General features: G+C 36.0%; 1 protein-coding gene across 50 annotated transcripts in view; it reads right to left on the bottom strand.

Moving 5' to 3' along the window:
- The window catches only part of ANK2 (ankyrin 2), a 655,140-nt gene that overhangs the window by 125,125 nt on the left and 505,289 nt on the right, over positions 1-24,726 (bottom strand). For 44 of the 50 annotated variants that reach the window (XM_044224180.1, XM_044224185.1, XM_044224181.1 and 41 more), the window contains 5 exons: positions 18,047-18,145; positions 12,724-12,909; positions 12,257-12,280; positions 9,166-9,264; positions 7,063-7,161 (listed from right to left, as the gene is read on the bottom strand). In XM_044224180.1, the coding sequence (XP_044080115.1) occupies positions 7,063-7,161; positions 9,166-9,264; positions 12,257-12,280; positions 12,724-12,909; positions 18,047-18,145 (507 nt within the window). The remainder of the gene's footprint in view (positions 1-7,062; positions 7,162-9,165; positions 9,265-12,256; positions 12,281-12,723; positions 12,910-18,046; positions 18,146-24,726) is intronic. The other 6 variants (XM_044224191.1, XM_044224189.1, XM_044224223.1 and 3 more) reach the window with 1 other exon arrangement.

Here is a 24,726-nt window from a genome sequence, read left to right on the forward strand (position 1 = left end):
AATTACTACTGGTTAAATGATAGAGAAGAGAGAGAAAACAAGACAGTGAGAGATCTCAACAGAGGGCTAAAGAGACAAAGAAATATAGGGAAGAAATGGAGAGGGAGAGGGCAAGAGAGATCTCACATGCAGAGGTTCAATGTGAAACAACATGCTGCTGGTCCTGTGTTTTCATATTCAGGAAGATGCAAAAGTGGAGTTTGCAGCAATTGTTGAACTGCAAACTCAACAAATGTAACACCTACAACGATCACAAGCAAGCCCTACTTGCTTGGAACCACAAGGCTGAGATGGTATCACTAAATTATCTTCATTTTGGTTGTCCTAACAGAACTTTTACCCTCAAATTCTTCTTAATCTGATTTGTCCATCTTTGATCTCTTGAATTTCACTATTTTTATAAATCCTCCTAAAACATTTCCTGTGGCTCATAGACATTTTTTTCACATTCTTCTAAAGGTTTCCATACAAATTTTTCAATCCAAATTACACAATTATTTCTTAGAGATGAAATTGATTATTATTAACAATAATAGCATGAAAATTGAGTCAAACAAAATTATGGCCCAACTCTATGTTGTTATTTATACAACTTTCTGACCTTGATACTTCTCAGGTAGTTTCTGATTCCAGAACAATCCTCAAATTCCTTCTGTCTCTTGGATTTTATTTCTCTTAAGGGTGGCATGGCCAGAAAGGAGAGTGGGTGGGTTGTAAGAATGGGCAAGAAGTGAGAGAGAAAATGAAATCCTGAGTACAGAAATTAGCTGAAGATTTCAAGCTTAAGGGAGAAAAAGGTTGTCCTAAGGAGAGATGTTGAAAAGGTAGGTGACAGTCAGAGAAAATGAGGGGTGGTGAGTAGTTAAGAGGACTTCAAAAGCTTCTGATTTATCCAGAACTCTAAGAGCCTATCTTTTGTCTCTGTTTCCAGGACCATCACTCTGGGTTATGCTTTCCTCCTAATAAATACAGTTCATCTGGGTTACAACTCTCTTCCCGACCCAACATTCTGGAATCTCTACGCTCGATACCGTCCCTTTACCCTCCAGATCCAAGCTCTACCTTTCTCTCCTCTGTTCCATGTCGGACAGAAAAAGCACTCTAGGTTGTAGTAGGGGGCTACCTTGCCCTCTGGCTTCTGGCTGGGAATGGGGAACACAGCAAGACAACCATTCTGTAAAAGATCTCAGCCTGGCTGTGTCTCTTCACCAAAGGTTACACTCAAGCCAAAAACAGCCTTGGCCATCCAATTCTCTCCTTTGAAGTCTTGGTACATCAACTCTAACCTTGCTGTGTTGAGATTGGTCATGAGCTCTTCTATTCCTAGCTCCCGGAAGACTATACTACCCCTCATGCCTTCCCTATCGTCCACCTACAATCTTAGAAATAAATCCTTTAATAATCTATATTCCAATGATCAAACGTGAAAGTGCTTTCTGTTTTTGGCTAGGACCTTGAGTCGAATGATACTTTGCTTTGTTAAATCTACTTAGCTAGTATTAAGATACTGAATATCCAACAGAGACCTTGCAATTTTGGATATGTAAGAAGTAGCATGAAAAGACTGCCTTTCGGGGTGGGGGATGGGAACTAATTACTGTAGTTGGGATGCCGAGTTATTTTAAAGTTCACCAGAAAGAAGCCTAAAAAAAGAAACTGTTCAGGCAAAGTGGTTGAGATGATTATGCTTTTGTATCTCGATAACGTACCTTGTGGTGGAAGTACAGTGCATTAGCTGCTATTTAAGTTATATAACTATTAGAGATAGCTTGACTTCTCAACCAGATTCTTGGAGGGGGCCTCATGGAGAACCAGAGCTTGAGAAATCCAACAACGCGAATGAAGGCATTATATGCAGTGGCCCGACATCTGGGCTCTGGAATCACAGAGACTCAGGTGTGAGTCTCAGGTCAGCCACCACGGAGGATTCTTTCTGAGGCTCGGCTTCACAGCATATAAAATGGGGTAATTTCCTTTATCCCATTTAACTTATGACCTCTTCTGAAAGATGAGGGACTCTGCCTTAAACCATCTTCAGAAAAGGGATTATTTTCTACAGAAAACATGAAAGATGCATTGTGTAATCATGTTGAAAACTTTAAATACTCAGAATTGTTGGGTTAATGTAGAGCATGAAATCAGCCATAATACCTGGCTTGCTAAAATGTAACACCTACAACGATCACGCTGCTGGGGGCAAGGGAAGCTTTCAGAGAAGAGTATGGGCCTCAGTATGGGCTGAGGCCTGTGTGACCACTCTGCTGTTGGAATGCCCCTGGGAGTTGCCTTCCAGAAGCTTTAAGAGCCCAAACAGCCACCCTGTGTTCTAAGAGATATGTATGCATTGTCCTTAAGGCTGAGATTAGCAGAATTCATAGACCAAGCAGATTAGCATATTTTATCTCTCCCATAAACAGATCCTTCCAGTTTCAATAAGACCCACATCACTTGCTTGAGAAACAGGGTAAGGGTTTGTGATTATCCTGAAGGACCAACAAAAGCCAGAGCAAAGAAGAACAAAGTGTCTTCCTCTCGGAATGCTGATCCCCTTGCCTTCTCCTCTCTTTCACAGTAAAGTTTGGAGTAATCTTTTCATCTGTTGGTACAGGGATTGCCGGCCATTCCCGGCACAGAATAATAATAGGAAAATATGGAGAACACTTAATAAATCCCTATGAACATCAAAGAGTAATAAGGATTACATTGATTCTAAATCTGATGTAATTTATCTCCCTTGTAAAGGATATAGACATTGTATCAAATTCAATTCTCCCAACATGCTCAGTGTAAACGGATCTTAGATATTTTCTATAACTACACTATCTCATTATTGCCAAAAAAAAAAAAAAACTTATCAAAATTTTGTATTCAAGGACTTTTTTACTTAATTCTTTAAATTAACTCTTAGGAATATTGATTTGTTCAATATCTTTAACTTAAATTCTTCAGACTATATTTGAAGGCTACTTCCCCCAGGAATCCCTTTCCTTGTTTTCTTTCCTTTTTTTCCGCCCCCCTCACTAGAATCAGTTCAGATCACACTATGATGCTGATAATCCTTAAAAGGTTAGATCAGTCAACAGTAGAGGGACACCACTTTTCCAGCTGGTAATCTATCGCCTGAGCTTTTTACAACCATTTCTTTCCTTATCTTTTTCCTTCCTCTGTCTCTGTTTAATTGTAGATGTATCCTGAAGTCTGTATATTAACACAGGCTCTGCTAATGACTACCCTGTGTATCCTAGGTCAAGTGACATAAGTCCTCTGAAAATCATTTTTCCCCTTGGCAGACTCATTTTCCAAATGAAGACCTCCATATTTTCCTACAAGCAGTTAACACAACCTTCGTAACGATTAGGAAGAGGAAATAAAATGATATTTGTAGAGTACTTAGCAGGGTGCCTAGAACATCACGTGCAATGATAACTGGTAGCCACTACTGTTGCTTTAATTATTGTGATTCTTTTTCCTGATAATATTGGTTTTTTGTTCATCTTTTAATGTTTTTGTATACTTGTATTGTTGCACTGCAACGTGTATTTCAATATTTTAACCTTATATGGAGTATCTCCACATTTAAATAATATATAAGATTAAAAATAAAAAAGAATAATGCTCTTAATAAAATTGGATTAATAATATCATTTTTAACTAGCTATGAAGTTTCTGTTTTAACATTAAAATGAGGTTTTTCAAACACCAGAAAAACCAGAGCTCTGGTGAAAATGTCTGTTTCACACCATATCCTAGTCAATGGTGAGAATGTCAACTAGATGCAAAATGTCTCTCAGTGGTTGACAAAGTGCTGGTAGAAGTGGGGAAAAAACAGTGGGTAAGATTTTTTTTTAATTACTCCTAATCCTCTAAATATCTTGCTTTTCTCCAGATAATGAAAGCCTTATAACTGAGAAAAATAATGAGAAGATCAAGTGGAAAATTCTTGATATAATATACTAGATTCAGAATGTTTATGACTAATATGATTGCTAAGGTAAACTGAGAACCCTATTATTAAAAAAAGAAAGAAAAATATTATTTTAAATTCCTTATATAGAAGCTCTATTTTACGACCTAAAAAGATAGTCAAAAAGTAAATGTAAAATTTTTCTATTTTAAAATATATTTTCAAAAGACAAAAGAAAAAGCTAACCAGATTCCTCTGTTTTAATAATAAAGTATTATACTTGTATTTTAGTTACAAATAGTTAATAGTAAAGTATTATACTTGTATTTTAGTTACAAACAGAATTAAAAGAATCCAACTGCTTTTAAAATCCTACTCCTTAAGAGATAAGGAAGTACTTTAACTTACATTTAAGGAATGAATGAACAGAATGTACACACGATGTATACAATTATAAAATCTGTTTTTGCTTTATAAATTCTTGAATGAAATACAATTTATTTGTATATCTAAAGGCTACACTAGATGAAATACAGCCCAAATATTCCCTTCACAGAAAGAACTAAGGCTTACATTTGATTAACTTGCTTAAGGACAATTATTTAATGGCAGAACTAGCATAAGACTCTATTTCTCTCCATATCTTAGTATTTTTTTTCCTTAGGATTCTTTTTATGAAAATGCACTATTTGGAGTTAGACTTAAATTACATATGCAAATGTTTGTAGGCCATGCAAATTAAAACATATTTTACAGAACTAAGTACCTACTGCAATGATAAAAAAAAATAAAATAAAATCAATTGCCTCAAAAGTGAATGAATATACCAGAAAAGTATTAATAAGAATAATGTGGATCCTTAAGACACTGGCCAAGATAAAATTCTGTTGCATTTACCAAGTGCTTTCTTTACACTGGTACTCTCAATTATTAGAGAGTCTCAATAGAAATAGATAAGGGAGACATTACGTTAGTAATAAACTTAAGAGAGGAAGCAAAGAAACTCTTTCCTTTAAGCATGAAGAACAAGTAGGCAGAACATGAAGCATTGTGCATAATTGTTCCAATTCTGCATACCTATAGCACAGCAGGGAAAAGGCATGCCAACAAAGCAAAGGGTAGAAATCATATAAAATTCTGATGCAAAGACAGCAGACAGTACAATAAAGATCTTGACAGACAAAGCAAACCACTTCAGAGCTCCCACATGATAATATGACATAGATGCTCTGGACCAAATGTCTTAGATAAGTGACATTATGAAAACGTTTCCCAAGGTCATTAAAAACCAGAATTTATAGGGGCACATGGGTGGCACAGTTGGTTAGGTGTCTAACTCTTGATTTTGGCTGAGGTTATGATCTCAGGGTCCTGGGATCCAGCCCTGGGGACTGGCTTGGCTCTCAGCAGAGAGTCTGCTTGAGATTCTCTCCCTCCCCTTCTGCTCCTCCCCACACTTGTGTGCATGTGCACATGCCCTCTCACTCTCAAATAAATAAAATCTTAAAAAAGAAAAAAAGAAAAGAATTTATAGCCTGGGACTGGTATAGTCCTCAGAAGCTCAAAGATGATAAGGCTTATTAAATAAAAACACTCACTATCCTTAAGATTTGCAAAGGAACTAGATTTGATGCTTAACCTTGTGACTATGAGAATATAAAGTCCCAGGATTAAACAGTGAAGATAAAATATCGCAAGGGACATATCCTATCACTATCTTTTCAGACTTCTCACACCATATACTTCAAACTGTTCACATTATAAGAATGTTTAAAGGGGCGCCTGGGTGGCTCAGTGGGTTAAAGCCTCTGCCTTCGGCTCAGGTCATGATCCCAGGGTCCTGGGATCGAGCCCCACATCGGGCTCTCTGCTCAGCGGGGAGCCTGCTTCCTCCCTCTCTCTCTCTGCCTGCCTCTCTGCCTACTTGTGATCTCTGTCTGTCAAAAAAAATAAATAATTAAATAAATCTTGTAAAAAAAAAAAAAAAAAAGAATGTTTAAAGTTTTGCTGAAGTCTGTAATTAACCAAATCTATTCCAGGGAACTAATACTGAAGTACTAACTTAATGTTTAAGGAAGTAACTACATAAAATGTCATTAACATAATAAAAAATTATGAAGAGCTAAGTAATTGACCCACTCCACTTTCAAAAAGATAAATAATATTATCTAAGAGTTAATCTTCATATAACCTTATGAGATAGGTACCAATATCAGCCCATGTTCAGAGGAAGTAATAAGTAAACTGCCAATATCCTATATCTAGTAAGTAGTAGAAGTAAATTTGAAATCAGGTAGTCTGCCTTCAGAGGCCAAACTCTGAACAATGATCTTCTCCTATCTTATCATCTATTTATTGGCAGTATATAAGACTTAGATTTATATTTTTCTTGACAAATTTGAAATGAATGAAGGGCCCTGCCTTTTATCAAACTGGAATGAGTAAAGATGCAACATGATAACCAGACATCTGCCTTGGGTGCCTGGGTGGCTCAGCTGGTTTGGCGACTTCCTTCGGCTCGGGTCATGATCCTGGAGTCTTGGGATAAAGTCCCACATTGGGCTCCCAGCTTGTCAGGGTGTCTGCTTCTCCCTTTGACCCTACCCCCCTCATCCTCTCTCCTTCTCTCATTCTCTCTAAATAAATAAAATTAAAGGAAAAAATAACCAGATGCCTTTGTTCCGTAAACATATAGCAGATCTCCTGCTCAGGTCAGTATAGGATATCACTTAAGAAAAACGTTTTAAAAATTGGAAATTAGAAGCTAAAGATTATCAACATGTATCCTTGTATTTTATGTAAAAGCCACATCCTCACAGCATAACGTAGGCTTTTGTGTTTGGGTTTTAAAAATGTAAAGATAATAATCAGAGAAACTTCAGTTCAATTTTTCATCTTTGTTACCCAAAATAACCAAGGACTTGAAAAACTGTCTCATTGAGTGCCTAGCATTCTGTTTCCCCAGCACTTTTGAACAAATATTAATTCCACTTGACAATGAGAAACCTTTAAATATTGTATGAGATTTAAATCGAATCCAAGAAAGCAATTTCCTTGAAAACACATTGCTTATATTTCAGGACTGGTATTTTAAGGTGCCTGCTTAAAGAATACAAAGAACAAAAATGGTAGGAAATTGAAAGAACAGAGACACTCACCCTAGTTTTGGCATCGATCTGACCACCACGATCCAGTAAGAGCTTCACCATGTTTGTGTTTCCCCTTTTGGAAGCCACATGCAGAGGAGTGATTCCATTCTACACCATGGAAAGACCAAACAAGAGCATGTTGGGTATGACAGGGCATGACGGTGAAGACTGTGTTAGTGGGTGTAAAGTAAGGCTAAGACCCATGTCACAATTTGATTCGAGGTTACTAAAGTTTCAGTGTCTTTTATTTTTAAGGGACAAAACAGCACACAAACCACAGAGCACTATAGTTAGAGGATGAAAAATGGAATGAAACTACATAACTTAATCTGTGACTATAACATATGTATCAAATATACACATTACTCTGTACACATTGTTAAGAGACAAAGGGAGCGCTTTGACATAAGAAAAAAATGTCAAATTCTACTTAGGACAGAGCCCTAGTCAAAGTCTATATGGTTTTTGTTACAGTATCCAGGCCCTGAATGATTCCAGGGTCTTCAAGTTTCCTTTGCTTCAATATAGAATACAAATATACATATTCAATAACCATTGGAAAAATGATTCTTAAAAACACCTTCTTCAGAATAATTCAGTATGAAAAACAACTTGAAAATAGCTCAACATAGTTTCAGTACAGAAGCCTTCTCAGGACAAAACATCATATATATGAATTAAGTTGTTTACTTTATGAGCTACCCACTGTCATCATTATGGCAAGAATATGTACCTGACTTTTTGCATGTCAAAATTTTACAAATATTCAAATATTGCATTTACTGATTTATATTAAGTACAGTGTTTTTTAATTATTATGTAAGTGAATTCTTTCCAGTGAAAGCTTACCATTAAACATATAATGCAACATGATATCTTGTTATGTATTTTGGTAAGACTACATGAGCAAACTTTCAAATCACTAAAAACATTTTTTGGTCAAATTATGTGCCCCATAATCATTAAAACACTGTATAAATTATTTATACATTTGATACTTAAGGTTCTAACAGTTTAATGATTGACTTGAGTTGCTCATTCATGATTCATGGAGTGATCTTTAAATATAACTACTCACACTGATGTCAGAATAAATATCCTCCTTAACTGCCACAAATAAATATGCTATTTATTCCACATCACTTTTTAAGTAGGTGAATCACTTTTAATTCTAGTATAACATGTCAAAAAGTATTAAAAATAACCAAATTTAAAAATATATTAAAACATACAATATGAAAAGATGTCAACTGTGGTAACATAAAGTGGGAGAAGGAAATTAAACTTTTTAAATGCAATTGAAATTGTTTCCAGCTTAAAATAAAGTGTTAAAACTATAAAATTTTATGTAAGCCCCAAGATAACCACACACAAGGAAAAAAAAAAACCAACTATACAAGTTACACAAAATAAAAGAAAAACATATCAAAGTATAATAATACCAAAAGTCAACAAATCATAAAAAGAAGATAGCAAGAGAGGAAAAGAGAGAAAAAGAGTTACAAGACAAGTAGAAAACAATTAACAAAAGGGCAATATTAAATCCTTTTTATCAATAATTAAATGTAAATGGATTAAAATTCCCGAACAGAAGACATGGAGGGAAGGGCGCCTGGGTGGCTCAGTGGGTTAAAGCCTCTGCCTTCAGCTCAGGTCGTGATCCCAGTGTCCTGGGATCGAGTCCCGCATTGGGCTCTCTGCTCAGCAGGGAGCCTGCTCCCCGAACCATACCCTCACCTGCCTCTCTGCCTACTTGTGATCTCTGTGAAATAAATAAATAAAATCTAAAATGAATAGAAGACATGGAGAGGCTGAAGGGAACAAATATTATAAAATGTCTATGCTACCCAAAGCAATCTACATATTCAATGTAATCCCTATCAAAATATGAGAAAAATGAGAGCATGTATGTGTGAACTGATACATTCTTATTTTTCACTTATTTGGTCATGATGACTTCATGTGATTCAAAGAAAAAAAAATGAAAAATCTAATAAATCCAGCAAAGATCCAGCCAAGGAAAAAGAAACAAGCTATTACTATTTTCCATTTTTACTTCAGTATAATGTCCATTCACTGCTATCTAAAATGAGAAGCTATTTTAATCCATACCCTAGCTGTAAAGTCCACAGCAGCTCCCCGATTTAGAAGAAGAGTTGCCACGTTGACATTTCCATAGTGGGCGGCAATGTGCAAAGGGGTAAAACCACTCTATGGAAAGCAAAGAAAATGACAGTCAGTAAAGCATTTCACCTCCATATGTCACAGTCCCTGAATTAGTGAAGAAAATCACATGGTAGTTGTTTACCTAGTATGTGAGCAATACCAGATAATAAATGCTTTAATAAGGCTCTTCAAATTTTAAAAGCAGGTAAATAAATACCCTGCATTTCTTGGCAACATTATCTCTAATTAGCTTAATGATTTTTCTGCTTACAAGATTTATTGTTTATACAAAACCATGTTTCTTGGGTTGGTTTAACTTTAGAGAAAAACAGAATATGATTAAACAATAAAGTTTCAGCCATTGGATTAAAGTAATTATGAGTAAAAAAATTTTCTCCAGAGAAAGACTCAAAACTATTGTTTTGTTTTGCTCAGGGTTTTTTAATAAAAGCAACAACCACAACAACAACAAACAGCATTAGTTGGCATTGTGCCTTTGGAGCTATGAAAATGTGAGAAACTCTTACAGAGGATATACTATTTGTTCCACATCATTTACACCGTCATACTTCTGTCTTCTTTAACAACTGTGCTTAGTGAGAAGAGGTTGTTACAATGAAAAAAAGTTAAAAAACGAAAACTAAACAATATACCTGGCATCAATGTTAATATCAAATAAAGAAAAAAAGTCAGCCAAACGAAATTTTGAATGTTAATTAAAACAAATTTTAACAAGATTGTTATGAAATAAAATAAGCAGATTAAATCAATTACATAGCCATTAGAGAACTGTTTGCTCTCAGAATGTTTAAAAAATGAGTCTGAAAATCTTCATGGAAGGAAAGTATACTTCCTTTCATTTCTTTTTCTGATGAAATTTACTTAGAAATTGTTGCCATTTTCACAATAGATGTATATTAACTCTTTTCATTATTAAAGTATGCAAACATGTATTCTCCCTGCTCGCCATAATTTCATCATTTTCTTTACTCAATAAAAGATGATAGGATATTGTTAATAAAGACTATTGTTACAGAACTGAATCTCAAACCCTGCAGTTCTGAAGTTATTTTGTATCAGTCCCTCTCATTTGAAATGAACTTTGATTTATATACACTGATTTTAAGAAATATTATCTAAATCACAACCATTATTTCTCTATTCATTTGATAAACAGTTTTCGGTGACTTTCCTTTTCAAATGTCCTAAATAAGCATTCAGATATCTTAGGTAATAGAAAATCCTCTGTGCGATCAGCTGAATTAGTTGCAAATAATTTCTGACTATAGAGAACCAGGACACAAAATAAGAATAGTAACTATCAGTCAAAATCCCACACTTGTGGTAAAGATAGTTTTGTGTCTATGTGATACCAAATATTCATGTCAAAATGGAGGGAAAAATCAGTTTACAACCAGACTGTTATTTTATAAAATGTCAAATTTTTGTATTTTAAGAAGTAATTGAGTAGAAGTTTTTCATTTTTATCTTGATATTTCCTGTCATCCAGACATATGCTAAATGTAAGTTTATCTTTTAAGTTACAATTTAATTCCGGGGGGGGGGGCAAGACAGTGATTGCTAGTGAATCATTTTCAAATTATTTTTCTTATTTGCAAAAATAAAGCAATTTATTGTGTGACACAGGCTCGTCAGCCATCAGTGAGGATGGCTCAGACTCTGACTTTTGACCAACCAACACAAAGCTTGTATAAGCCTCCCTGAAGAACTCTTGCCTGATTACCATGAAGGTAGGAAGCTCAGTTCACCTTTCTACAGGGGTGTCAGTGGAAGGGTTCCCCTCTTTGTCACTCTGTTGTCCTCAAAGAAATATTTCTAACTCAGTACAAATCTCCCCAAACTGCTGCTTTCAACACAATATTTAGAACCAAAATTGCTGTCAAAAATACCTCTTAAACAATCACCAAAAATCACCTAAAAATTAAAGGTATTAAAATCAGTAATTAAGATATCAATTTACATGATTCCAGTCTTGAGCAATTTCACCAAGAAATTTGGCTTTTTTTTTTTTAATCTATGTCCTAAGTTCCATGCACAGATATGGGACAGAAGAAATAATACGACTAACTCAAGTATTCGCACCTATATCACATATATTCACATCTTATCAATAGGTAAATTTTTAAATAAACAAGATATTAGTTCTAGAAATACACTACTCTCAATAAAAGTTAAATGAATGCTCAAAACCTCTCCAGGTTCACAACCCAGTGATCATAAGATGTTAGTCTAAAAGAGTCCCCTCTAAAAAGTGAAAATCAACCTACACAGTCACTTGTCTTTGAATACAGGTTTATTTTTACAATATGCTTCCAAAAATGTTTGTGTTAGTGCCTCTTTTGGCAATGGTCAAGGAGAGGCTGCTACACACACACACACACACACACACACACACACACACACACATACAAATACAGAAAAGCTTCTGCACTGAATGTTCCTGGTGATCGATGTGACTTACTCTGGTATGTGGAAAATAGATGATTTCATATCAAGTACTGTTAAGACTTAGAGAGATAAAAGCAACTGTTCTGATCATGATACTCTCAATTACCACTATTGATTATATACAAAGTAGTTAAAAAAAATATGGGAAAAAAGGGCAACTGTAAGGAGATAAAAGAATAAAACAGTGGCAAAGAAACCTGTTTAAATTTCATTTTGCTAAACTCTAGCCTGAGAAATCTCATTAAGAGAAGGTCATACTTCTTACTGGCAAAATAGTATTTAATAATAAAGCTCACTCAGAAAACACATATTAAGGAAGAGTTTCATTTAATGCTCTATTCTAATAAGCTACTTAAATAGCTACACTGATAAAATAGCTTCTGATATATGTCACATTAAATTTTTTGAATTATTCATTTCCCTTAATTATGAGAAAAGTTTTTAAATTAATTTCCTACTAATGGAAATTCCAATCATTAGTATGAATTAGTGAGCATTTATGCTAATTGGGCAAAAAACTAAAATCAATAAAATCAAGATATATTTTGGTATAACCGTAATACTGTACCTCAGTTGTCCTATTCACCATCATCTGAAGCAGTGTTGTGTGGGAAAAAGAGGGAAGATATTACACAGAGCAAAATTAAGGAAACAGTCAATCTGCTCGCTGCAGTTGGATACATTGTTTCAACATGCCAAAATACATCCTCCTGAGAAAAGACATCCATAACACTACACAAAACAATGTTATCGCTCTAAAATTCTGCTTCTATTATTTTTGATTACAAAGAGAATAAATACACAGATTTCTAAAAAAGCTGAACCTCATTTTAAAAGAAAATTATCTTAAAAATTCTTCTTGTTACTCTACCCAATAGACAGCCCCCTTCTTTTTGAAATACCTCTGGAAGTAATTTATCTCTTTCGATAACCGGAAGTAATTTTGCATTATCACCATGGCCTACTTCTTTATCATCCCCCAGGAGGAACCTGGCAGCTGAAGAGGTCCTTTCCACAAATGCGCTCAGCTTTTACCTTGGATTGTACGTCAGCATTGTGATCGTTCTGAAGCAGGAGGGCAGCGGATTTGGTGTCATCTTTCCTAGCTGCAATATGCAGAGCTGGCAGCCTCACTTTCCCTTTGGTATCATTCTCTAAGAGGATGGCCACTGCCTGGTTGTGTCCTTGCTGGAGCGCCACCGCAAGTGGCGTGAAGCCATCCTAGTAAAATGGAAGAAGAAAAAATTTTCCATTCACTTTTGGAAGCATGAGATTCAACTCTCAGCAATGCCTCTAATGTTTAAAATAATAATTGAGATAGAGAAGAAATGCAAAAGGATGAAATACTACCGTGTAGATTAAAGCATGGCTAAAATTAACAACTCAGGAAAACAGCAGACATTGGCAAGGATGCAGAGAAAGGGGAACCCTCTTACACTGCTGGTGGGAATGCAAACTGATGCAGCTACTCTGGAAACAGCATGGAGGTTCCTTAAAAAGTTAAAAACAGAGCTACCCTATGACCTAGCAATTGTACTATGAGGCATTTATCCAAAGGATACAAACCTAGTGATTCGAAGGGGAACAGGCACCCCAAAGTTTATAGCAGCAATGTCCACAATAGTCGAAATATGGAAAGAGCTCAGAGATCCATTGACAGATGAATAAATAAAGAAAAGGGGTATGTACACATGTACACACCCACACCATAGAATATCACTCAGCCATCAAAAAGAATAAAATCTTGCCATTTGCAATGATATGGATGGAACTAGAGGGTATTATGCTAAGGGAAATAAGTCAATCAGAGAAAGACAAATACCATATAATTTCACTCAGATGTGAAATTTAAGAAACAAAACAGATGAACATAGGGGAAGAGAAGGAAAAATAAAGTAAGATGAAAATAGGGAAGGAGACAATCCTTGGAAACAAACTAGGGTTGCTGGAGGAGAGGTTGGGGGGGAGATGGGATAACTGGGTGGTGGGTATTAAGGAGGGCACTTGATGTAATGAGCGCTGAGTGTTACGTGCAACTGATGAATCACTACTATATTCTACCCCTGAAACTGATTTATAAAAGTTTAAAGCAACTGACAATCAGTCATTCACCATACTATGACTGGCTTCATCAGATTGTTTTCTTAGTTTCTATTCTACATATCTTGAAAAACATCTGCATTCCCTCACAAAGCATACTGTGCATAAGAGGTGCTTAAATGTATGTTTAGAATGGGAAAATAAAAATTAGAACAACCTTAAGTAAAACCACCTTATAGAAAGGAAAAGATGGAAAGGGTAGAGATAATGGAGAACAAGTCTGATTGACAATCAAAGATATGGTAGCCAAGACAGGGAAATAAATTATGTGATAAACTATGCAAGTTACTAAATATCTCTATATTGATTGGGGAGAACGATAACTATCAATGGAATGGTCTATTGCCAATTAATTTGACAACTTTGGGATATAATGTAATCTAAAACCTTTTGGTAAGTAAGGCTAATTCATTAATTTTGCATTTAGTTGAATTTTATATTATTTAGATAATTTAGATATGTGGAGGCCAAGAAAAACAAGGCTGTACCCACCTCAAGTCTAGCCCAATTTCCAGAGAAAAATAACTCAGTTCCTTAAGCCCTAATGTCATCCTCCCCTCCGTAAACAAAACTGAAGGGCGCTGAGGTAGAAGGAAAAGTAAATAAAGTTAAATTTCTTCTAAACCCAAATCTCACTAACAGTTATGCTTGACAGCAAGAATGTGACATTCCACCAGGAAACTCCCAATTGTCTTCATGCTAGTGCCTCATTAAAGGGAAAAACGGCCTTGGCTTGATAGTAACCAGGCCTTCAATATCCTGACAGTCTTCTTTACCCTGATAGCCCTTCCGAACACCCCTTTGTCCTCACCCACCACTGAGTCCACCCCCACTCTGCTTTTAAAAACTCATTATATGTTTATAAAAAAATTAAAAAATTAAAAAACAAAACAAAACAAAAAAACTCTGACTGTAATCTGGCTCGGGGTCCAAGTCCCTACTCAGCATGCTGTGTCGGGTATACTTGGGCCCAAGCTTAATCTTGTCAAATAAACCCTCATGTGATTGCATCGGTGCTTGGCTTCTTGGTGGTCTCTCATACGCGAAAACTCTGGCACAACAGATATAAAATTATATGTGCTAGGTAAAAAAACAACAACAGATTTTTAATTCTAAACTTGGAAAACAATTAAAAACAAAAACAATAGCACAGATAATCAAAGTTATAAGAGTTTTAGGAATAGATGGATAACCATACTAAAAAAGTTGGGAGCCATGTTTTCTCTCTAGAAACAAGTATTCAGTTAATGGAAAGGTGGTAAATAAAGAGAAAACTATATATATAGGCTAGGCTCTGTTTTTGTTAAAACCTCCCTTACTCCACAAAAGCTTGAAAACAAGTCTCAGAAGTTTCCATTCATAGAAGAGATGAGGGTAATAGGATTGTACATTAACGATTGCATTTTAGGGATAACAGCAATTTATCATAATCTAACCACTCGATTTGTTTCCAACAATAATCTTTCAAAACTGTAGATTTTTGAGGTAAAATGATTTCCTATTGCACTACCACAAAAAAACTTGAATTTATTTTAATAAGAATTGAATTTTAAACAAACCCATCACATAACAGAATGGAAGAGTAAACCATGCAGTGTTATAATACTAGTAGCCTAAATTTAGAACTTTGTTTGGCACAAATTAAGCACTCTGTGAAGGAGGAAAGATATCATCATATACATATTTGATTATCCACTCTAACACTGTGATAGTTTATGTAAAAAGAGCGTGAAATTTGTTTTTTCTTAGAGACAATGCATTTGCTGACAGTACAGAACCTAATCAAAAAGTTTTTAGCCTTCAATTTCGGTAACACTCAGGAAGAAGGAAGCTAGCAAACATTTATAAAAATGGTACTGGAGGGACAGAGGATTCCCCTCAGAGAACTAAACTTTGGATGTCCACCACTATGATTTCATTCTAATCCATACTTCATGGGGGAAGGGTAAATATCTGAAATGATTTTCTCAAGTACCTCAACTAACTCTATGAAAAAGAAACCTGTATTAAAATTCAGTAGCTTCATTCTTCATCGTTTATTTACCAATGCTGATTGCTACAATTACAGGAAACTTCAAACATTTAAATAGTTATTTTCAAACATAGGTTTCATTGCCATATTGAATAATTCATAATTATCTGATTTTTCAAGTGGTCACAGTGTCTTGATTAGTATTAATTTTTACAAATTAGGTGTACTAACAGGTTAGAGTAAATGTCTTCTTTAGGCGTATTCACACATGTGAAAATGTGTCTGTAGAAGGTGTTCGGCAATACAACAAAATATGAAAACGTAATCAGCCATAAAGCCCCATAAGGATAGTAGTTTTCTACAGAATGACAGACTAAAAGGGAATGTGGAGAAGTTTATGCATATGTATGTTTCTTGATGATAGATAATAGTTTCTTGATAATAGTCAGCAGGGGGGGACTAATCAACTTAGCTTATAGATGTCATTATTTAAATATTAAAATATGAAATAAAACCAGGCATACACATGTCTAAGGTAGGATTCAAAACCTCATATGATTCACTTGCAAAAGCAGCATTTTTGTTTAGAACTCAGAGAGGGTTTTAGTTTTCTGCGAATCACAATGTAACATGGCCTCCTCTGATGCAATGTACATAAAAGGCTATTTTTGGAACCAGACTAAAATGCTCCAGAGGTCTAGACCCAAGGAGCCTTGAGACAGCTAAGACTACCAGCAAGCTGAATTTCCCCAAACCATATGCTGGAAATAATAAGGCTATATGGTGAACAGATGAACTCTGTAGTGTCAAGGTTCCTCTGGGTAAGTGATTCCGCATTCAATAAAATAAAATAAACACAGATTTCCTTATTTTGGTACATTTTTCTGTGGTCCTGATACAGACAGAAAGTCTCATACAGTTACTGAAGCTTTGCCTGAAGATATTCACATGTTATTCATTGACATAATTAGGGTCTTAGGGGGAAAAAAAATGGCCCCGAACATAAAAATCACACTGTACCATGTGTAAGAGTATAAAATCTGTATGTGCTAAATAGAGAACTTGAAATCATTTTACATTGGGTAGTTCTGTTTTCCAAACACAAGTGAAAAAGAAACATGGTCCCATTAATAGTGATTACTTGGAATTTTGTCTTTAACTAATGAGAATAAGCTGACAGAAAGTTATTGCCATTGGCTGCATAAAAAGTTTGCTGCCAGAGGGACTGGAAATAGTTTACCACGATTTCTTCCCAGACAGCAGGGTAGGAGGGAATCCATGTTTATTTCACCGAAAGCCTTAATTGTTCAGAAAGGAAACCATATTAGACATTAATAATTATCAAGTTAGTTTCTGGGTGACAAGTGTCTATCGTCATCTTTCACTTCAGGTCAGGAGATTTAAAGTTTTATCAGTGGTGGCACAGATGTGGAAAAGGAAAATCAAAGCCTGCATGATCTGGTGGAAAGGGGTGAGGAGAGGCATGGCCCAGTGGAACTCTTTTCCCTGCTCTTCTGTGTCACCCACTTCCAGCCTTCTGGGTGGCCCCTTGAGGCAATTTCTTCAAACTCAAGGGTTTAGGGAGCATCGCTAAAAAAAATCACTGTTCTAAGCAACCACTGAACTTGCTCCTTAATCTGCCGACACAAAAAAAAATGGGAAGGAAAATAAGAAAGCAAGTTCTGTTTACTGGAGGACATGCATAGATAAAGGAAAGTGATGTTCTAAGTTGGCCCATTCTAACTCCTTCTTATGTCTAGATTGCCTGAATATGTTGATACTTAATTGACTTTGAACATTTCATTTCCTTGTTGCTGTAATCACAGTCACACAACCACGTGCCATAATTTGTGCTTCAGAAAAATACGAACTCATAAAATCATGCTCACACAAATACCCATGAATCATTTCTGATCATTAAAAATTATTCCTTTAAAGAACTGAATTGGATCCTAAAAGATAAAATACCAATGAAAAGAGATCCGTAGAATTTACTGTCATCGAATTTTAGAATAATATACAAGCTCCCCAAACCCAGAGAACGGCAAATGGATGGAAACATGAGCTCATGGAAAAGCAAATTGATATGAATCCCAAATCAAGACATAAACTCATTCATCCATGTGTGCTGGGTCATTCACCCATGGTCACTGTTGTAGCTGACAAAAGCAACGTAAACATTCCTAGCATCATTTAGACAAAATAATGGAGATCCTTTGCAGGTGGATATAAAGGACATGGACACTGAGATCAGAGAATTTGAACCTGTAGGGTTGACAGTCTCACCTCAGTAGCAGTGCTCTGATTAGCTCCATTTTCAAGCAGATATTTTACAACATCAATGTGGTTCTCCTGGGCAGCCATGTATAAAGGAGTGAAGCCATTCTGAGGACAAACAATAAAAAAGACATCTTTAACCATTTGTAAAGTTTAAACTGGGGAAGAATACCAGACAAGGAAAAAGAATACTGTGGAATAAACTTTTGAAATGATGAAACATATAACCTACCTCTACAATAAAGTATACATATATTTACTACTATAAAACTAACTGCAATCAGAGTAGAACCAATTCCCACACACAGTTCCTCAAAGAATGAGTTCAAAGTGACATGGAAGCCTATTGCCCTTACTTCCTGTCTTCATTTCTGCTCTGGAGATTTACATTCCCATCACCTAACACTGTTAGAGCTAAAACTATCTAGTATCCTAATATAATCCTATAATATAATCAAATTCTCGCTATATGTAGTATATTTATAAAATATTTATATAATATCATCTGCATTTATTAATTCATAAACTATGTAAACAAACCACCATTATCTCGAATGTACACAGTTTAGCTAGCACCTTTAAATGTATAAATTGATTGCTCATTCCAGAATGTCTGTAAGTGATTGCAAATCTGACTGAAAAATTAAAAAAAAACAAAAAACAAACCTATATTTCAGTATTCCAGTTAAAGTGGGATGGTTTATCTTGTACACCTGAACTATTTTTTAAAGCTGTTCTGAAATTCTATCATTCATTAATTCTTATATTCATTTATTTAGCTATTTACTAAAATCTGACCACTGTAGCTGGGATATCACTGGGGTAACAGTAATAAGACAGACATCTGCCCTCATGAAGCATATACTATGGTAATATTATAACAATATTGTATAGTCATAGTTTTTAAAAAAAATCACTGAAATTATATAACTTGAGTTTAAAATTAAGTTTATTTTTAAAAAAAATTTTTTAAATTTATTTAACAGAGATCACAAGTAGGCAGAGAGGCAGGCGGGGTGGGGGGTGGGGAGGAAGGCTCCCCACTGAGCAGAGAGCCAGATTGGGGGGTGGGGCTCGATCCCAGGATCCTAGGATCATGACCTGAGCTGAAGGCAGAGACTTTAACCCACTGAGTCACCCATGCGCGCCTAAAATTAAGTTTAAACTGACAATTTTTTTAATCAGATCCTTTGCAATAGGTAATACCTCATGTAAAAAAAAAAATAAAGCTTTGGAAGAACAAAATACAAAACATGAAGTAATTCATAAACTCTCAAATCTAATAATTCTCTCAAAACAATGTCAGAGTCTTAAATGTTGTTGATTCCCTTAAAAATTCCACAGATTAATGAGAATAAGCAAAACACAAATGAGACTTCAGGGATTTTCAAAAACTTAAAAGGAGAAAAATAACTATTTTGAAAACTTCTTCTGTAGGCATTGCATAAGTGTGGAAACATTATTTAAAATGGCCAAGACCCAGCAAATATAAAAATCCAGAGTATACAAGTAGCACAAGAAAAGACATTTTAAATTTGATTATAAAGAAAATCTGCAGGCTTCAAGTGGAGGAGGAAATTTTAAAACTGAGAAATATTGTAAGAGGAATGAATTGACAATTTTGTAGGATTCAGGAATAACTTGCTGGCTGGATAGCATATTTTTTAAGACACAGCAAACAGGTGAAATCTTGGGTATTTTAAGAACACTGAAGAGGTGGCGGAAGGACAGAATTAGAGATTCAAAGGAAGGGAAAGCCAGTGAGGATGGTTAAAAACAATGAGTGGGTGTGGGATGGAGCTCTTTCATGACAAGTAAAAGGCAGGATGCAAAAAAAAAAAAAGAAGAAGAAGAAGAACTTTTAATAGAATAAAACAATTTGCTTACATGTTTTCCTCTGACAGAATCTTGTGTATAGATCAGGAGAAAGGGAGATGGACAGTGGTTGCCAAATCAATAGGGGAAAGAAATGTACCTTTCTTTGGCTCCTGTCCTGGGTCCTGCGCTCTAGAGAGGCCTCCTCTAGCTGAGTAGGGCTGGGGATCTAGGGGCCCAAGGGGACATGCCCACCCTGGTCCTACAGCTCCCCTGTGTCCAGACCAAACACCAGGCATGCAGCTACCCATAATCCTTGCTTATGTAGCCAACTGTGTGGTGGCAGTTCTAACTCAGACTCCATCTTTGGGTTCATTCTCTCAAGGGTCTGCTGCCATGCCCACCCTGTGACAGACTGCCTAATACTCCCCAAATCCGTCCTCATCTTAATCCCTGGAAGTTGTAAATGTTACCTTATATGGCAAAAGGAACTTTGCAGATGTGACTAAATTAAGGATCTCGAGGTGAGGAGATTATCCTGGATTGTCCAGTTGGGTATAATGGAATCATAGGGTTTTTAAAGAGGGGGAGGCAGAAGGTCAGAGAGGAGAGAAGACGCTATACGGCTGGCTTTGGAGATGGAAGGAAGGGACATGATCCATCCACATGATGCTTGTGTGGTATGGATGGAGCCAGGGATGGGCCAGGAGGAGGAACCGGCTGTAGACCCGGGTTTAGAATCCACACACCCCCAGCCACAATCCTGTGTGGAACTCCAAGGTATCCAAGAAGTCTAATTTTGGACCCGTCATGTTGTTATAAAGATATATTTGTCAATGTAGAAAGATAAGAGATACATATGTAACAGCTTGATATACAGCTTTTAATTTTAAAAAAGTGTATTGTAAGTGTCTTTTTCACTCATGTCCTGGGCTCTGGAAGTGCTAATAGTGGGCTAGTGGTAGAGAGAGAAAACGGGGGGGAATATCCTCGAACAGTACATGGGAGAGGGGAAGAAGGGCAGTGACAGACAAACATTCAGGATCTTGGTTAGAGTATACCATGAATCACATTTGTACTTTGGTACACAAGGGATTTCAGCAGTGTGTGTGTGGGGGGGATGTATATATGAAGAATGATAAAAATAATTTATTAAACTTCTGCTATCTGCCATTCACTGTGAGAGATGCTTTGAATATGTCACCTCAAATTACATTGATCATGTGTTTCTATTTGCCTGGGACTATCTAAATTTATGTATAGTATCCTGGAGTAATTATTAATAGCATCTCAGTTTGGATGATAAATTAAATGGCCTAATAGTATCTTTAATACTAAGAATAGTGCTGCAACCTTGGTACTCTTATCCGTACTTTTTTTTTTTTTTTTTTTTAAAGTAAACTCTACCCCCAGCGTGGGGCTCAAACTCATGACTCCGGTATTAAGAGTCATATGTTCCATCGACTGAGCTGGCCAGGTGTCCTTATCATCCCCATTTGGAATGAGGTTACTGACGGGGCACCTGGGTGGCTCAGTTGCTAAGCGGCAGCCTTCGGCTCAGGTCATGATCCTGGAGTCTCAGGATTGAGTCCCGCATGGGGCTCCCCACTCTCTCTCAATAATAAATCCTCTAAATCCTCTCTCTCAAATAAATAAATAAAATATATAAAATCTTTTAAAAAAATGAAATGAGGTACTGAGGCTCAGACATTTGGGTAACTTGGCCAAAATCTCAAAGCTAACAAGTGAACCGGAAGTGACAGACTGAAACCACTCATGAATAGTCTTCTTCCCTATAAAAGTTGGGACTTGATCCCACAGATGTGTGATCCTCAGCCTGGCTCTGTGACAGAATCTCCTGAGGAAACTTGTAAGAATGCTTAGGCACCACCCTGTCCCCTACTGAACTTGAGTCTCCATGTATGAAGCCAAAGCACCAGCAATTTTTTTTAAAAGCTCAGTTTTTGAAATTACCTGAAGAACACTGTTAGAGGTGATGCAGAACAACTGAATGGTTTGGGGCAGGAGGCACTGTGATCACATCTGCATTTCAGAGAGTTCACCCTGTTGAACAGAGTGGACCAAACCTACTCTGGTTTGGAGTGGTAGAAATCAAGAATGAAAGGAAGGGGATAATCAGCTTTTGTAGTATCTGGAACTGTGTATTTAAAAGATTAAGGAACAGGAGCCAAGACAACATCTTGGCTAGGTGAGGGAGGGAGCTATTTACTATTACCAAATATGTGAAGTGAGAAGGCGATAAAGATTTACCACAGGTGATAAAGATGTGGGAAATTACCCTTTCCTAACTCACTGATGCTACTTAACAAGAAAGACTTGGCTGGAGAATGTGAAACCTGCCTCTGGGTAATTGGGACAGGGCATGGCAACATGTTAACAGCATCGTACATTTTATAGGAAGGCTTTTATCTCTGCATATAAATAGGTTAACAACACAGGATTCTTGGCCTATGTTCATACATGCAGGCTCTTTCCAATGTATTATATCTGTATTCTTTCTAAAGTAGTCTGGCTGTATATAGGGACAAAAGTATATGTATTTTCTCCCTGTTGGTATAAGAAAGTCAAGGACATCTTCACCCTGGGCTGATACTTGGAAGATGCTAACGACCACAAAATCATCAGCTGTCGTAGTAGTTTCAGTGTGACCAACAGGTGCCTCTACCAACTGGTTATTAAATATTTTGAACATTATTCCTCTCCATAGCAAATTATTATTTGTCATTCATTTATATTTATTCAACAAAAATATGTTTGGTGGCTCTTTACCACCAGGCATTGGGTTTACCATAGTGATTCAGAGATGAAAGGAAAAGCCCCTGTTAATTAGGAGCTCGCAGTCCAGAGGCTGAGATGGACAAGTAATCTGTTACAGTTCAGTGAACTCACATAGAATTAGTTTCTTTAAAAAAAAAAAAAAGTTATAGAAGTGGGGTGTCTGGGTAGCTCAGTCAGTTAAGCAATCGACCCTTGATTTCACCTCAGGTCATGATCTCAGAGTCCTGAGTTCAAGCCTTGTCTTGAGCTCCATGCTGGGTGCGGCGCTTACTTGAAAAAAAGAAGAAAAGAAAAGAAAGAAAGAAAGAAAGAGGGGCACCTGGGTGGCTCAGTGGGTTAAGGCCTCTGCCTTCAGCTCGGGTCATGATCTCAGAGTCCTGAGAAAGAGCCCCACATCGGGCTCTCTTCTCGGCGGGGAGCCTGCTTCCCTTCTCTCTCTCTCTGCCTGCCTCTCTGCCTACTTGTGATCTCTGTCTGTCAAATAAATAAATAAAAATCTTTAAAAAAAGAAAAGAAAAGAAAAGAAAAGAAAAGAAAAGAAATAAAGAAAGGAGAGGGGAGGGAAAGGGAATGGGAAGGAGAGAGAGAGGAAGGGAAGGGAAAAGAAAAGAAGGAGGGAGAAGAAGGAGAAGAAAAAGAAGCTGTTACATGAGAGGTATAAAGAGAACGTTGAAGGGAAAAGAATTAAGCTGGATGAGGAAATTATATCCAAAGGAAGTCACTAGGAGTGACATTTGGGATACACGGTGAGTGATTTGTTTTGAACTGAATCACGAAAGCTGACGTTAGGCATAGAAACAGGAAAGGGATTTCAAACATCGGAAACCCCATGAGAAAACACTGAACATCTAGGGATTGGCAAATAATTCAGTGTGACTAGGAGGAGGAGGAGGCTGAGACAAGCAGGGATCAGTTCCCATGTGCCACGCTAAGGAGTCTGAATTTTATTCTGAAGCCTCGAGAATCACGGTTTTAAGCTGAAGTTTGGCATGATTACATTTTCATTTTAAGAGATGAACTGCCAGGATTGGGGAGGAATTGGAAAATAGCCAGAGTATACTCTGGAAAAGTAGAAATAAGACTTTTGTAATAATCCAGCTGAGAAGTAAGGATTAGGAATATTAATTGGATTCTGGTACTTAATAATGTGATTACATATAATTATTTATGTATTTATATTCTACTTGAAGATTAAAAGTGGTTTTACTTTATATGATTGATCATCTTTGATAAAATTTCTGATTTATTGAGAATTTATAACAGTTTTCTTCAAATCCAGAAATTATGCTGTGTTTCAAGAATTCAACTACATAAAATATTACAAAATATGCTTTTCCTGTTTTCACTAGTGATATAACTACAAACCAGTAATCAGATTTTTCCCACTGGTGAGAATTTCGTTAGGTAATTGGATTATCTGGGAAAATGGAATGTACATGAACTAATATTTATATACCTACCTATCAACTGTGGATTTATTGAAGCTTTTCAGAACATTAAAAATCAAAAATCAACCTATTGATATTTGTATGTCATTTCATAGAAATTATACAGAGACAAATAATGTCCATATGCAAAGTAATGAATGGTTTAGAATCAATGTTTTCAAAAAAAGACCAAAATTCTAAGAACTATCATCATTACCAATTTTTAATATTCTTAACTTTTCAGATTTAATTTTGTCAGCACAAATAACCTTATTCTTTTTTCTCAGACAAATGAAGATTAATTGGATGACTCAAAATGATTGATCATATAAAATTAATTTTAATCTTAACTGGAGTCAATGTTACCATTCATTTCAGAGGGCCTTTTTGATAGGGTCAAGTTTATTCTATAGTTTTTCCCCTTGGACTGGATGAGGTGTCTTAAGAGAAACAAATATAAATACAATACTGTTTCTGTCCTCATGAGCAGAAGATATAACAGAGTTCACAGAATACATGTATATAGAATTATCTGTAGCTCCATGTAATACTCTTGTATATTACATATATATGTAAAGTATATATACATATATGTAAAGTATATATTGCATATACATAAAGTACCTTTCTTCATAGTATTAATTGCTC

The sequence above is a fragment of the Neovison vison genome, chromosome 11, assembly GCF_020171115.1.
Source record: "Neovison vison isolate M4711 chromosome 11, ASM_NN_V1, whole genome shotgun sequence".
Classification (NCBI taxonomy): Eukaryota; Metazoa; Chordata; class Mammalia; order Carnivora; family Mustelidae; genus Neogale; species Neogale vison.